The sequence below is a fragment of the Vidua macroura genome, chromosome Z (genome assembly GCF_024509145.1).
Source record: "Vidua macroura isolate BioBank_ID:100142 chromosome Z, ASM2450914v1, whole genome shotgun sequence".
In the NCBI taxonomy this organism is placed as follows: Eukaryota; Metazoa; Chordata; class Aves; order Passeriformes; family Viduidae; genus Vidua; species Vidua macroura.
The window spans coordinates 29,764,544-29,781,483 of NC_071611.1; the positions used below are offsets into that span (position 1 = coordinate 29,764,544).

Genomic DNA, 16,940 nt, shown 5'->3' on the forward strand with positions numbered 1-16,940 from the left:
TACAGGTCTCTGAGGAGACCATTCAGGCTATTCTCTGGCACAAACACAAAATAATTCTCAATAAACCATTCTTAACTGATGGTTAGGCACCTGACCTCTTTTGAAATACCCCTAGCCCAGGAAATAACATTAGGATTTTTCAATATCCTTACAGTCAGTACAATTTTCATAAAATAGAATGTATGTTTTTCAATCCTTTAAGGTCCCTACTTATCCCCTATCCCCAGTAAGAACATAACTGGTATTATTCCCTAGATTGGAACCTTTCCTGTGTGTGCAGATTGCTATCATGTCTGTTCTTAGTTTTCTTTACACCAGACCATTTCTGTGTTGGTAACCATTGGGATGCCAGTAGCACACACCTTGAAGTATGGTGCACAAACCACTGCACTAGTTGAGGCTTGTCAGAGATAACTCTAATTTCAAACTTAGTTTGTCACCTTAATGATGGGATTCTGTTCATTCATTTTAGTATTTTGTTAATTTTTCTTATGGTAATGACAATGTTCATTTAGTCCAAGTTGATTCATTGTGCCCAAAACTGTTTCTTTAAAGCGTTTTTTAGGAGGTCACTCTTCAGCTGTGTTTTCACAGCCAATTGTTCATACCTGAGTGTAGTCATTTGCATCCATTCAAACCACTGCAACAATCTATTGATTTATTTTAAAATTACAGCACTCTATTCTGAAATACTCGTTTCCTACCTAGTCTCATATTTCAATCAGTAATTTCGACAAGGTATTGGAAAGAGAACTTTTCATTTCATTGCCTAGGTCTGATAAACAACTGATTGCAAACTCAAGTCAGGCAGATTGGAAATGCCATTCTTAAAGTTTGTGATCCATTTTTTTAGCATGTTTTATGGTATGGTCTTCCAGTGTGTGAACAACTTTTCTTTCAGAAAGTCTAAATTTACAGTCTTAATGGTTTTGACAATTCTAGTCCATTTCTTTCATAGTAATATTTAGGATTCTATGTCACTAAGAATCAGAGACACTAGTAGGTTTTGTTTCAAGAATGTGTTAGTCCTTAGTGCTTAATAGATAGTCTTTGATAGTTTTACTGGAATGGTATGTTGATTAATGTAAGTGAGCATGGAAGAGCATGGAAATCTGATGTTGTTTTTATGAATAATGTGCTCTTTGTACATTTTTTTCTGTTGAGTTTCTTTTGCAGTGTCAGCATTTATTGCCCATCTGTAACTTTCAGCCTTGCCTTAAGTGCCTACCATTCAGAACCCAAAAACCCCCTCATTTTGACTTCAATTTTCTTGCAGGCATGAGCTAGTTCTCTTGTCTTTTTTTTTTTTTTTTACCATTTTAATCCTTTGGAAACAGTGCACACACTTCTACTAGACTTATTTCTCATCAAGCACGTCCAAAGCCATATATGACTTCTTAATTCAAAAGGCATCTGCTAATGGAAACATTGAGATCAGCAGAAAATAACATTAGCTAATAAGTTCTGGAAACATAAGGGTGGTAGAAAGAACACGCTCATCAGAAAATTGTTTTCTACCACCAACCACATAATCTCTAACAAAAAATATGTATTTTTTCCGACCAAAGTGCTTTTAAATTTAAAAGAAGTACAAAATTCTAGTAGAATTGCAAGAAACATTATTTCTTAGTTATAGTAACTAATTGATTTAAAATATTTATAAGGATGTGAATCTTAATTTGACATACATCTAAAATTGTAAAAGTGTCATTTTTTATATATATGGTGAAAAACATGGTTTGCTTCTGGAAATGTTTTATGTATATATGTGTGTATACCTACTTTAAAAAGATTATTGCTTTTTAGTCCTTTCTCTTGAAAAAGTAGGTTTCTTTTGGGGAGGGGGTGTTCCTTTCATTCACAGATACTGTTTGTTTCTTTCATAATTTTGATGTTTTCAAGCAATTTTTTTTTCTGAAATGATTTAATGTAAGAAACCACATATTGTAATAGTACCTGAGTTTGAACTGTCTTTCTTCTGTTTGGTTCTGATCTTCTCTGAGGGGTTTTATAGAACTTTGTTAATACGAAACAACAAGTTTTGAAATCTGCCTGACCCCAAACTCCAAGATGAACAGGTGTGGTGTCAGTGTAGGTTTGGTAATTTGTTAACACTTTTTAAACTCAAAACATCTTATTCTCAGAACTTTCTTCAGGCATGATTTTAAGTTCTCATGTGCTTGCTGGATTGCTACCTCATGATATGCAGTCTCATAAAAGAGCATTTGGAGACACAAGCAATCTTCAGCTTGAGAAGAGTTATCCATGTATTATAATTGCATGAAAAAAAGTGAAATATCTTACCCAATAAAGAAAAGCGGTTATTGCATGTTTACATTAGGGAAAGAACATGTACTCAAAGAGATAGTGCCAAAGAGATGACATTCTGTAAATGCATTTTGTGGCTTACCATGTAGTAATCTTTTTGCATTTCAATGCCTAGGATTTTCCCTTTGGTTGGAAGAGACCTCAAGGACTCTCTGGTCTAACATTTCTCTGCAAAAACATGGTCTGGACAAGATGGCCTAGCACCTTGTCCAGCCAAATCTTAAAAGCATCCACTGGTTGTGAAATTACCACTGTTCTGAGGAAATTATTCCAATGGCCAGTTCTCATTGAGAAAAGTTTCTCTTCTGTGTTCAATCAGAATCTGCCCAGGAATTACTTGTGCAAATTCCATCTCCTCTATGTGACTCCTTGTAAAAGACAGAATCTCCATCTTCTCTGTAGCCACCCTTCAAACACTGTAACATGGGGATAAGGCCTCCCCCAAGCCTTTCTTTCTCAAGGAACAAACCCAGTTCCCTCAGCCATTCCTCACATGCCAGGCTGCCCAGCCCTGTGATTGCCTTTGTGGCCTTCCTCTGGACCTCTGCAGCCTGTCCACATCTTGTTGTGCACCAGGAGCCAAAACTGGACACAGCATTGCAGGTGTGGCCTGACAAGCACTGTGTGGGGTGGGATAAGGACATCATCTCTGCTGGTGAAGCCCTTGTTGGGGCCACCCAGGATCTGCTCCTTTTCTGTGCTGCAGGAGCTCACTGGGCACTCAGATGGAGCTGAGTCCACCAGGAGCACCAGGCCCCTTCCCACAGAGCTGTTCCCAAGCGGGGTAGATCCCTGCCTATGCTGCACTCCTGGACTAAGGTTTTGCTTTTCCAGGTGCAAAACCCTACACTTGTCCTTGCTGAACTTCACAATGTTCTCATCAGCCCACTATTCCAGCTTATCCAGGTCTTTCTGCAGGGTAGCTTTCCCTTCACAAGCATCCGCTTCCTCGACCAGTATCTTATTATTGGAAAACTGCACCAGGATACACTTGATCCCATCTTCTAGATCACTCAGAAGAATAAACAGTGCTGGGCCCAGTATCAGTCCCTGGGAACAGCCCTTGTGCCAGGCTGTCAGTTTGAAGAGAAGTGATTGACCACTGCCCTGGGTCAGCCAGGTCCCTACCCACCCTATGGACCCCCTGTCTAGGCCATAACCCAACAGCTTCTGCAGAAGGAGGCTGTGGGAAGCAATACTGACAGCCTTGGAGAAATCCAGGCAAGCAATGTCCACCACTCACCCAACAGCAACTAGGAAGGTTACTGAGTCATAGAAGGCAACCAGCTTTGTCAAGCACAGTTTTGAATGCATTTCTTGAGATTGTAGCCTTTAGTTTTACCTCCTGTCAGATATTGGTGAGATACTAAAAAGAGATAGGAAAATTAGGCAGCAAGACTACATCTCAAAGACCAGGTAGTGAGAATATTTTCTGAGTATAAAAAAGAAAATCTTGATCCTTCTTTACTCATCTTCATATTTTATTGTTTTATCCTAGTATAAGATAAAGGCTTTATTTAGATGGAGGGTTTCATTATTTAACTTGTAAGGAGAATTCAGTGCAATAAAAATACCAGTTGTGTAGATTAGGAGCTGAGCAAATGGGACTGAAGGAGTGTGAAGTGACCAGTACCCAAGAGATTCAGGCTCTAGCTTTGAGGCATGTCAAGACTGATCATTCCACTGCTTGGAGGATGTGATGCAAAGGGGCAAAGTTAGTTTGGGTTACTATTAAAAACACCCTGAAATTAAATTATTTTTAAAAATTATGTAGTTATTTTGAATGCTTCTTCTTATCATCTGAAGGATTCTTGATTAAAAGTAATTGCACTACTCTTAATTGCATTACTTACCAGCTAGTGCATTGTTCTAAAAATGTATTTTTAATTAGAAGGGGGTAATAGAGTAAAAAAAAAAAAAAAAAAAAAAAAAAAAAAAAAAAAAAAAAAAAATTAAAGCTCCTGAATCATATGGCAATGGGCTGGCTATCATGTGTTCTTGATTAATGTATAATGAGAATCATAATTTTTATGTTTATACTTACATTGTGTGAAAAATTTTTAGCGTCCATGTTAATAGGGTCCCTTTCACGTGAATGCATTTCAGATTTCCTGGGAAGTGTTAACTGGCTTAGGTATACAGGAAGACGAGTGAAATGCCATAAAATTTACTATTTTCCTGCTCATAAAGTAGTAATGTTTATTAACACCTCTGATGTCTATCAAAAAAAAATCCTTTTCTCCTTCACTCGAAACAGCATTTTAATCTGTGTTTTAAATACTTTCTGTTGAAGCTTGCAATTTCAGCAGGTACTTAAACATTGACAACAATGTTTAATGAGGTGAGGGTATATTCAAGATTACTTTGTATCTGCTGATGAAAAATGTTATAAATAGCAAAGAATTCTATTTCTCCTGTAATTCTTTCCAAGATTAATTTTACTTAAATCTACCCTCATTCCAAGTAAAAAAGTTACTTCATGGTTTTGTAATTGTTAATGCAAAGCAATCAAAATTTAAATGAAAATTTTTATTTCTTGATGCATTGAGGCTGGTAATAAGAGCCAGACATGTTCTTTCTGTCTTAAAAAAAAATGTTTTTGTCAAGGCTACAAGTAAGCAGGAGTGATATAGTTCTGTGGAAAATGTTTTTTTTTCTTGATGTCTTAATAATGTGTCTCAGTACAGCTCCTTTGTACAGTATAATTGAACCTACAGCTCCAACCAAATTCTTTTTCCAGCTGTTTTTAATGTGTTTATAAGAAGGTAGCTGATGGATTGATTATGACGCATAGTTTGACAGGATTCTGATTTTCCAGTTTCGTGGAATCTGTTATGTAACACTTACCTTTCTTTAAATTACTTCAGCTATTTCATGTCAGCCTAAGATTGCAAATGGACACTTCAACTGTAAAGTAATAAAGCAAATTTCAGAGTCAGAGCCACAAGACAAAACCTTCTAATCACTTGCATGATTGTGTTGCAGTATAAGCTTCTAAATATTTTCATGTTTATATTTGAAATAAATTAAGTATTTTGTGTTATTTTTTTAGCCATGTCCTTCAGGGGCTCGTGATTTTAGAGAGAAGCAATGTGCGGATTTTGACAATATGCCTTTCCGGGGAAAGTATTATAACTGGAAACCCTACACTGGAGGTAATGGTTAGCATTGCAAAACCATTATCATATGTGAAGATTTCTAAATTATATTAATGTTGTATAGAGGGTAATGTTTGTAAATATAATTTTTTGACAAAAATAGCATGAGCTAAGATTTTTAAGCTTGTACTTTTGTCAGTTGCTGCAAGTGTTACTGAAGAGCAAAATTTTTTTATTCTAGTAGATTTTGTTTTGGTCTGAAAGTGAGTCAACATCGTTGTAGAGACTCCACTTCAAAAATATGGAGCCATTCTCCACCTGCCCCTGTACTAGAATTAGATATTCCATAAGTGATCTGCAAGTACCTCTTATTCTACAGTGATGAGTTTAGTGTTAAGTAATCTCAAAATAAGTTTGCCTTTACTAAAGTCAGGAACGTATTAGGAAAATGAGAAAGAAGTAAAAGCATTATAGGAGTCTCTAAAGACTACTTCAATAATGACAGTGTTTATAATATCATAATTTAATAATTTTTTCCTGTTTTAAAGCTGGAGGGTATAACTTGTGGGTTTTATACTTTATTGACTTAAATAAAATGATTTACCAATGATTTTTAGCTTAACAGCCTAAATGGTTTTACAAACAGGTTTTTAGATTAAAAGCTTGAAAAAGGTCTTCATGATCATCTGGTGTGAGCTGTAGTGCAATTCAATAGGAATTCTCAATTTAAATTTTTGGATCTTGGTTTTGATATACTTCTAGGAATACATTCTGTTGCTATTTTTTTTCTTTCCAATTAGTGAAGTGGTATCCTTGTTTTTAATTGTTAAATAGCCATTAGGATTGTACTAGCATAACAGCATTGTTATGGACCCAGACAACCTTTTCATATCTTACCGTGTGAAATAACATACAACTTCTTTTTGCAAAAGAGAAGAGTCAAGTAGAGAAATCATTAAGGGGAAGTTAAATAAAATGTATATCTTGTATACGTCAGGTATGAGATAAGATTGTAAATTGCAGATCTGTTTATGTATAATATTTTTAACTAAACCTTAAATTTGTAAGTTCTGTTAATTTTTTCCCCTTTCATTTGATTTTGTTGTCCAGGTGGGGTTAAACCATGTGCATTAAACTGCTTGGCTGAAGGGTATAATTTTTACACTGAACGTGCTCCTGCAGTAATAGATGGGACTCAGTGCAATGCTGATTCACTGGATATCTGTATCAATGGAGAATGCAAGGTTACATATGTTTTATGAAGTACTTACGGATTTCTTTGTTGTGTCTTCTGTTACCTATATTTAGTTAAGGGACTTGTATATTACATGAGAGTTGACAGGTCAAGTTGTTAATAAGAGTGTAAGATTGAGACAGAAAGTTAAAAAAGGTATTGCATAAAATAGACAAATAATTTGAATTTCAGTAACTTCTCAGAGACATTACTAGAATCTGCCATTTTATCTTTTTTCTTGCTTTATGGTTTCTGTTGAAGAGTTGATGGAAATGGCAACGGGAGATGAACAGGCTCCTTGCAGTCTTCCATGGCCTATTCCATTATTTCAGTTGTAACATCACTCTGTCTGAAAAACACTAAATGTGAACATATTAATCTGTTTAACTAGTTCATCCTGTTGCAAAAAAATCATGCTGTTAACGTAATTGAAACAGAAAGTCATTACTATTGCTCTGTGATTCTAGGAAAAAATGTATAATGATGTATTTGCCATTTACTAAAAATCTGATTATCATGTAAGAGTTCTATAGAACTGCATTAGAAGAATTTCAATAGGATTGGGGTTTTGTGCCATATTTTTTGGTTATTAACATTCCAGTTCTTCCTCAGTTTAGCAAAGCATTTAATTATTTATTTAGGTCTAGATATTTGAAAAGTACTGGTGACTCCAAAAATTATTTGATTTCAACAAAACAACTGACATAACTAAAGCTTAACTTAATGCTGAAGTGCTTTGCTAAATAGAGGGCTGAAGATGAATATTTATTGAATGACACAGTTAGATCAAAAGTTTTGCCATGTTTTAGTAAACCAGTGAAAAGAATCTCAAGTTGAGAATGAAGAGTGAAGAAAGTTTGGTGTCTGTCATCTTAGTGAATCAGTAAGTCGAAATGTAAAGAGTTAAAATAATAATATTTTGTCAGTTATTGAAGGTATTTTAACTTTTCTTATAATGTGTGTATTAGCTGTTTACAAGATGGCAAATAATAGTGCTAGACAGAAAACAAAGACAGCTAGACAATTAAGTAGCTACCTTCTTCTTTATATGAATCCTGGAAAAATATTGGCAAGCTGCAGTCTTTATTCTGGTTTCAGCCTACTTGTTTCATCCTATTTTTTTTTTTCTTTTCCTAAAGGTCCTGTCTTTATTTTAATTTATTTTAATTTTTTTTTCATCTAATACAGCATGCAATTCAGCTTTTCACTATGTTTCATTCTGCATTTATTCTTATTGTGAAGTAATTTACACTCTACATTCATACTTATACAAATTACAAGTTTCCCCTGCAGCATGTGGAAATATGGTTTATGAAGCTGTAATGCCTTAGAATGCTGCTTATGCTGTCTAAATGTTTAAGGATCACACAGCAAATGTTGACCTTAAAAAAGCAATATAGATGGCATGAAGCTGTTATAGTATCAAATAACAACATCAGTAATCATTTATTGATAAGTCTAATAATTATATAACATGCAAAAGACTGTGAAATCCCTTACTAGAAGTCACAGTAGAAATGCAAGGTTCTTATTAATCAAGATTTGATAACAACCCGAATTGCAAATTCTTCTTCTTTTTTTATCTCCTTTTATTGTCAAGTGATAACTAGTACTTAAAGTACTTAAAGTACTGGTTATCAGCAATAGGGTAGATAAAAATAAGAACTGAATATCTCAAACCTGAGAGAAACACTTCAAAGAAACTTTAGAAATAATGGTGCATGACCATTGGTGTCCTATTAAAATATTTGTTCTTACCTGTTCTCAGCATGTAGGTTGTGATAATATTTTGGGGTCTGATGCTAAGGAAGACAGATGCCGTGTTTGTGGAGGAGATGGGAGTACATGTGAAGCCATTGAAGGTTTCTTCAATGGTTCATTGCCCAGAGGAGGTATGTACATGTATGTCCATTCTGTTGCACAATGCTTTTAGCATTTACCAGTGCTAATTACTCTTTAGCCAATACCAATGCTGCCTTCATTTCCAGCATAGCATTGCTGCTAGTCATTCACTTTGACTATATTTGCCTGTTGTTTCCTGGCTTTGTGTATTAGTTTGGATTTATCCCAAATACAACAATGTGTTTGATTATTGAATGCTTAGCTCTGTTGGTGAAGTTTTTTGTTATTATTTAGTTATGGTGGTATATTAAGAGTAATGTTTTATTGTATTATGTTTTATTGTTTTATATATTATTTTGCTGTATATGGTAGAATCTGATAGTAATGCATGAAATTTTAGAATAGCAAGAATACAGTAGTAATGTAACAGAAAAATCCCAGAAATTCATAATATTAAGAATTCAGGAAATATATATAGGCTATTATTTTAAAACTTAGCTCAAAAAAAAAATTAATCTTGTAGTCTTAGTGTAATCAGATTTTGGACTCCATAATTCAGGAAATGGAGTCATGCACTGCAGTTAATTCTGTCCAGTAGGGGACAAGCATGATTATGGGGATCTGGAATGCTTGACCCTCTGTGAGGAGAGGTTGAGAGAAGTGGGCTGATTCAGCCTGCAGAATCCCCTGGTTTATGGGGATCTGGTATGAGCCCTCCAATACTATGAGGAGGTCATGGAGAAAACAGAGCCAGGCTCTGCACTGGTGGGTACCTGGGGATAAGACAGTAGCTATAAACTGATAGAAGGAAGGTGACTAATCAAATAGAAGAAAAAGCTATTTCCTCAGGAGGACAGTCTAGCAGTGGATCAGATTTTCTAGAAAGGTTGTACAGTTTCCATCTTTGGAGTTTTTCATGATCCAGCAGGATAAAACTCTGAGTAACTCAATCTGATCTCTTAGCTTGCAGTAGGAAGTTGGACTAAATGATTGACTGAAATCCTCTAACACTTGAATTATCCTATGTTCCTGAAGAGATTTCTAAATGTCTTAATTATTTAAGATACACTGTTGAAAAGGAATTCAGTTAGAATTAGGATAGACTTAGAAAAGGAATTCCTGAATACTTATGTTCTTGTTATCAGTTAAAAATTTTTGTACAAAGTTTAGAGAGTTTTCTTTCCTAAATAGGATTTATCTTTGTCTTATAGGATATATGGAAGTGATTCAAATTCCAAGAGGTTCTGTGCACATTGAAATAAGAGAAGTGGCAATGTCAAAAAACTACATTGGTAAGGACATTCTTTATATATGATTCTAACATACCAAAAAAATAAACCCCTCTTCCTCTGTAGTTGTCACACTGGCTGCTTTATTCAGCGAACTAAGTCAAACTAAGACTTTCAAACGAACTCACAGCACATATCCCATAGTTCCTTAAACTAGAATGGAGTTCCTTTGAAATCCATGACCTCAAGTTTGGAGTGCAGTTAGACAATTCAATTAGCTCAGCTAGCTTCTGTCCTCTCTCACCTTGACCTGCTTGATCATTTTTTCACCAGTATCACTCCTAGTTATGTGACAAAATTGGTCAAAAGCCCATTTCTGCAGCTGCACAAATACCACAATATTTTAAGTGATTTCTCCAACAGAGAAGCCAGCAGCAACAAAACTGTCTGTGCTCAGAGCTGCAGAAAAAACTGCATATTTAGTAGCGCTGTTATCTTCCCTTAAATGGCTTGATCCAAGGTGACACCTGGCTTTCCTCTTATGCTAATTTTCTGTGGGCTTCCTGCATTTCAGGTCCTCATAAATGATTTGATTATGAACATGAACTTGTTATTTCTGTCTCATATGCTACTAGCATTATGCCAGTGCATAATTATTATAATGTAATAATTGGACTACTGTTCACAACTGTGGCCTTCACCTGTGCATAACTGACATTAGGTAAATGTACTTAGAGAATGAAAATGCATTTTTCATTGGCAGGCAGGTAAAAAATTAACTGCTTTGCTTCTGGATGTATATTAGTTTAAGCATATATAGCATATGTATGTTAGTTTTCAGACGTTATTATGCTAATGGAAATAATTACTAATTTCTGCTGAATGTCATTGTCACCAGTAGAAGAGTATTGCCTCTCTATCTCCTGCTCATATGAATGCTCTCTGATCTGTTTTAGACAACTTAAGCATCACTGAGGCATTTTCCCTAACTGTTTAAGGTAAACCAACTGTCCACACACATGTAGTTGAGAGTAAAATGTCAGATAACTGAAGTTGTCTTACTCCTTAGGATTATGATGTGAAGTTTCCCCTATCCAATAAAATCAGTTATTTGTCTCAATGAAAAATGACATGCTTTTTGACTATGGGGCTCCAACGATAATTTTTCCTTTAAAAACATGATCTATTTAAAATAAATAAATAAATAAACTATGTAAAACCTGGTAATCTTCACCTTAAATCAAGAAGTCAATGTTTAATTAACTGAATATTCACTTTAAGATACAATGTCAGTTTCATATTTAGGAATTTAATGTAATATTTTTAATAAAATATCAAATTCAAATAACTGAATAAGATGTGCTTACCCATCCTAATGGTTGATTAGTTATGAAATTTCTGTTTTGTCTACAGTCTTTTAATGTTTCAAAGCTGTAAATGAAGAAGGATAAAATATCAGATAAAGTAGCTAATATTTCAGTTTGTAGTAGAAATATCTTGTATTTGTGCTTTAGTAAGGCAAAAAAGAACTAGTGGACATAGGCAATAAAACAACAGCTTACTGGTACCATATGTCAGACTCAATGTTCCTTCTCTTTTTTTCCTCTGTACATTGTCTGTGATACTTATTCTATGCCGCAGCCTCTTAATGTAAAGATGAGGTTGATAATTGATTATACATTTCAGACGTGCATGTATCTCATGTAGATCAGAATAATAGTTCAAGTTGCATTAGGCATTCTGGTTCATTTCATGTAGCATCTGCATGTTGAAATCTGCAAAATAATCTGCACATCGAAGATTATTGCAAAATTGTTGATTTACATGAGGGATATTTTTACTAGAGCTAAAGAAAAAGCTTTGTATTGCTTGAAAAAACAGTGATATAGAGCTGCAGCGTACATACTTCTAACAGATTAGTAGATTAATTTACAATGGCTTCTCCATTATAAATGCTGCTTCCAATTTTTAGGTGGCTTGTATTTTTTTTTAAGCTTTAAAATCTGAAGAGGATGACTACTATATTAATGGTGCCTGGACTATTGACTGGCCAAGAAAGTTTGATGTTGCTGGAACTGCTTTCCATTACAAGAGGCCAACAGATGAACCAGAGTCTTTGGAAGCACTAGGCCCTACTTCAGAAAACCTCATAGTCATGGTAAAGTTGTAATCAATATATTTTTGAAATTCGTAATATGTATTTGTGTTCTGAGAAAAGACAATTTCATGAATTAAATTAAAATAGGTTGAGTTTACCAACAATATAGAGCTTGTTTAGCTGGGACTTTGTATGATTGTTTTAACACATTTCTTACATTTCAAAACTGACTGGCAAACATTGTGATGAAATGGGGATAAAGTCAGAAGAGCATCAGAAAAACTCACAGAAAATAAACCATCTCTTTAAATGTGGTTCACAGTAATAGTAGTGAGAATTGTGAGTGGGCCATGTATCGTATCTCTGCATACTGCTGACACTTCACAGTCCCTGACAGTTCTGTACATTTCTGTAGTTTTAAGCCTGGCCTAAGGGTGACATTTATATGCCACAGAATGGCATCTATATGCCATTCTGCCTTACCACAGAGTGAGTATAATGGTATGACCCATGTTAAAGTATGTTACTGGTACATACATTTCTCTCAAAAGATCTTACAGAGTATGAGAATGTAACAGAAGATATGACCAGGATCCTGATGCCATCTCTGACAACAGGCAATGGTGAACCTGCTGTTTTACTACTATGTGGAGGAGGAGTATGAGAACAAGTTGATATTTTCCCAGTGTATTCTGTCAGCTGCCGGATTTACAGTTCAGTGATTGCTTGAGCCAGATAGGATATTTTTGTACAGAATAATTATTACATGGATATCCACATTTTAGGCAGCATTTTCAAACACTTGAATAATCTTTTTTTCTTCTGTAGCTGTGAATAAGCTAGACAGTCCATACAGAATAAACTACACAATTATAGTGCCTTCTTTCATTCAGTCTGTGTCACTGACTTTCTTTCTAAAAGTTCTCTGCTCTTTTGCCATATGGACATAGACAGATGTGCCTCTGCAAAATGTAAGAGAAAGTAGAAATGCATGAAAAATAGCTGTAGGATGGGTCAGATTGCTGTGTCTAACTTGATTTTGTGCTATTAGCAATGAAAGAAAAATGTTCGATTGAGAGTCAAACACTAGTGTTGGACAGGTAATCTGTAGAAGTGCACTTCAACAGCGAGGCTAGGCAAAAACTCATGGTGATTGTTGCACTTTTGTCTATGTTGCCTGCAGTGATGTGGCTGCACTGAGAGTTTTATTATTCTTTTAAAGGAATCAAGGTGTGATTCCACCAGTCACACCTTAAGCTGTTGGCTGTTGCATTAGGAAAAACAATGGCCTCAGCAACAGTCTGTTGGTTTTGCTATTATTACTAGAAGTAATGTACTGTACTGTAGTCACTAGAAGTGCTAACAAGGGGAGAGATGGTTTCAAACTCTGTGGACTGTACTCCTTGCAAGACTTCAGTAAGAACTGCTGCATGTTTCTACAGTAATGTGCTTTACCAACTTTGACCTCCCATAATTATTCAGCTCTCAAGTTATTTTCCATGAAGACATTAATTTTATGAAAACTAGCAAAATTTATAAAATTTATGAAACTAGCAAAATTATGAAATTTTGTCAGGAATAAGGAATTGACAGAAATAATAAAGTTGTGTTAAGGGAGAAAAAAAAAGATAAAGCTCACCTTAAACAATATTTTTCTTCTGTATATGTTTTAAAAGCTGGTACAGATTCTTTTGGGGAACATCTTAAAAGAACTAACGTGACTTCCTTTATTACTTTCTTCCTGTTCAGCAGAACATAACACACTCCTAGAATAAATGTCACTGTGTTTGCCCTCTGCGTGCCTGCTTTAATGGTATAACCAGTTGTTTTCAACTACAGATTCTGCTGCAGGAACAGAATTTGGGGATAAAATATAAATTCAATGTTCCGATCTCTCGCACTGGCAGTGGAGACAATGAGGTTGGGTTTGCATGGAATCATCTGCCTTGGTCAGAATGTTCTGCCACTTGTGCAGGAGGTAAGACACCAGACAGTCAGGTTACAGGGTAAACTGAATTGCAAGATACACTTCACTGTATATTTATCTAGATGACTAACTGAAAACATTTCTTTCAGGTATGCCTCAGATTTTAATGAACATTTATTTTAATCACAATGGATTTTCTTATTTTCAAGTACCTTTAATATGTTCAGATCTTTTTATTAAATACAGCGTATCTTGGCACAGTGTCTCTCTCTTCTGATACTTCTGAGACTTTCTTGAAGCTGGTATGTTTGTTTTTCCCAGAAGCTTTGTTGATAAAGGACATCAGAAGTTTTAAATAAGGAGACTAAAAGTGAGAAGGCAAAATAGGCATCTGTAAATAAAGCGATGTGTCTTTGTGTGTTTGTAGGTGTGCTTCACACAATCCTAGTCAGCCCTCCTATGCTCCAGCCACCAAAGTTTAGGATGCACACTGGCAGCTCTTCTGTAGAAGATGGTAGCAATTGGATTTTACCTGCCAGCCTGTAGCAGTATCTGAGAATTGTTGCCCTTGGGCAGCAGTGGGGGATTTGTAGGTTGTCCCATGTGGTTCATCATGGGTGGCTTTTGCCGACAACTTACTATATTCCTAATCCTCCCTCTAGTGGCCACCAATGCAATTCTTTACCTCTGGCTGGGAGAGCAGGACAGTTGGCTTCCTTCAAAGCCAACACCATTGCTGCTGCAAGAACTGGTGAGTAGAAGTGCTGTGTGAACAGTATCTTTCTTCTCTCTGGAGACTGAATGAATCATCATCTCCCCAACATACTTCTGTTCCAGAAGATATTGGGAGAGTGCTTTAAATGCATCTCAGAATTTCAGTTTCTACGGCACCATGGACAATCCTTACCAAGAAGAAGACACCATATTTTTTTAAAGAACCTTTGGACCAAATACTTCTTGCTTTCTTGTTTTTTCTGTCTATGGGAGGTATTCATCATGACTCACCTTTCTGCTGGAAGCTGTTTTGGCTGTTACTAGTTGTATGCAGTTTAAATACAGCCTAGCCATACATAATACACAAAGAATAGCATAAATTATTTTCTGTGCCACTAGAGAAAGTCTTGAAACAAAATAAAGGATGCCAACTTTCTTCGATGTTTTTATTATTAGTTTGTTGGATTCCTGGGTGACAGATTGATTTTTAAATACAATTTTAGTAATGGTCAGGATGGCAGCGAAAAAAAAAAAAAACATTTTAAAGGAGAAGTATAAAGAAGAGAAGTGCCTAGCTCATAGAGAAAGTAAGTTCCAGTTATCAAAACCTTGTCGTATCCTATTTTTTGTGATGGTAATGTGGCAATGATCTTTCTGAAGTCCTGGGAAAACTCCCATTGATGTAGGTGGAGACAAGATTTTAGCCATGGGCATCCTGTCATGAAGGTCGTTGTCATTTCACACATTTGACAAAATACAGTGGAAAAAATAAGTGGCTCTGAAGGAGTAGGCACATGTTGAGATTAAAAAATTTGGATGTAATTAATTAGATTTCAAGGGAAGGTTTATGAATCCCTTAAAGTGGCATATATTTATTAATTTAAACTCAGAGGAGGTGGAGGAGATTTTCTTTGGTAGCTTATGGTGGCCAAACCAGGCATTGTCCCCTCTCTTTCAGTTTAATAAAAGGATATATTGAGGTCACTGACCACTCTACTCATAAACATATATTTCATTGTAGCTATAATTCATGTTTAAACATGTATCTGCTTTCTCCATGAAAGAACCTGGTTCTGCTATTTCTGTCAATTTATGAAATGCCTTTCACCATATGCCAAAAGAAGACACAATTCTAAAGAGGAACTGAGTCAGGAAAAAGAAAAGGGAGATAAAGGTTGAAGAGACAGAGACTTCAACTGGAAAATTTAGCTGATATAAATATTCCATTAAACAGAGACTTGACCAGGGACCATTTTAACAGGCTGCCTTATGTCCACTGTGTACTGCTTAAGTCTAGCTCTTTCTAAATCAGTTTATCTGTATCTGCATTGCTTAATGACTTAGTGACTTAAGCATTTCTTAATTACTTAATGACTCTTAAAACATGGTTATTACTTGATGTAGTAAGTGAAACTTGAGCATATGTGTTGAATGTCATGAAGCAGAGCATAAAGACATTGTGGCAGTGCAAAGTTTAAATAGTTTTGGAGTACTTTATATTGCAAAAGTGTCTGATTTTTTGTGCTGTTTCTTCTTAGTGTTTTAAGAGCAATCCACTGCATTCAGCTCTTCCTAGACCTGCTAGTATGCCTTATCTTGGAGAAGGGTGACTAGAACAGTCAGGAGTCAAGGAATAAGCTAAGAGCAAGCTGGGAGAAACCCAAGTCTTTGACTGAATAGTAACATGCTGTCTTTTCCACTGGACTTCTATATTATGTTCATCTCTGCTGTGCTGAGGAGTCACATCAGAATATTAAAAATTGCTTTAACTTTTCAAATAGGACCTCTCTTCTAGCGCCTGTCTTGACTTTGAAGAATAGGAAGAGCACAGTAAGTGGAATCGTAGGAAGAAGAAAGGTTTCCTGTTTATGGCAGTTCAATACAATGCCAGAGCTCTGACTTCCATTCCTGCCTCCTCTGTGTCTTTCTCATGGTATTGAGCAACTCAAAGCATATATTACACTCTTACTTGCTCATTATGAGTTCATTATTGTATGTATAGCTCTCTGGAATTTCTGACCTCTGAAGCATTCAAGGAATTTCATAATCTCATATGAAAACTCACCCACCACCTGAAATCAATGGGCTCTTCACAGTAGACATTATACCTCCTGTCCCCCTGTATACTCAATAGAATGATCTAGGAGGTAAGTTAGAGCTCATGAAAGAAACAGTTACATGTTTAGATTGCCTCTAAAAGGTGGAAGAAAATCTTTTATGAGAGGCAGCCTTGGCTACAGTGACCATGGGATTGTAGAATTCTGTATTGAAGTAAGGGGTAGTGGGACAGCAGGAAAGATTATAACCATGGACTTCAGGAGAGCTACCTTTAATCTCATTAGGGATCTTTTTGGAAGAATCTTGTGGGAACAGGCCCTCCGGGGAATAGGGGTCCAGAAGGGTGGATTGATATTCAAGGATCACTCACTCCACTCACAATGCATCACAATTAGAAAGAAATTGGGCCAAT

General features: G+C 35.7%; 1 protein-coding gene across 2 annotated transcripts in view; it reads left to right on the forward strand.

The window, feature by feature from the left end:
- ADAMTS6 (ADAM metallopeptidase with thrombospondin type 1 motif 6) overlaps positions 1–16,940 on the forward strand; it is a 133,212-nt gene that overhangs the window by 97,413 nt on the left and 18,859 nt on the right. For both annotated transcript variants that reach the window (XM_054003727.1, XM_054003728.1), the window contains exons 14-19: positions 5,381–5,483; positions 6,537–6,670; positions 8,429–8,552; positions 9,714–9,794; positions 11,726–11,889; positions 13,669–13,807. In XM_054003727.1, the coding sequence (XP_053859702.1) occupies positions 5,381–5,483; positions 6,537–6,670; positions 8,429–8,552; positions 9,714–9,794; positions 11,726–11,889; positions 13,669–13,807 (745 nt within the window). The remainder of the gene's footprint in view (positions 1–5,380; positions 5,484–6,536; positions 6,671–8,428; positions 8,553–9,713; positions 9,795–11,725; positions 11,890–13,668; positions 13,808–16,940) is intronic.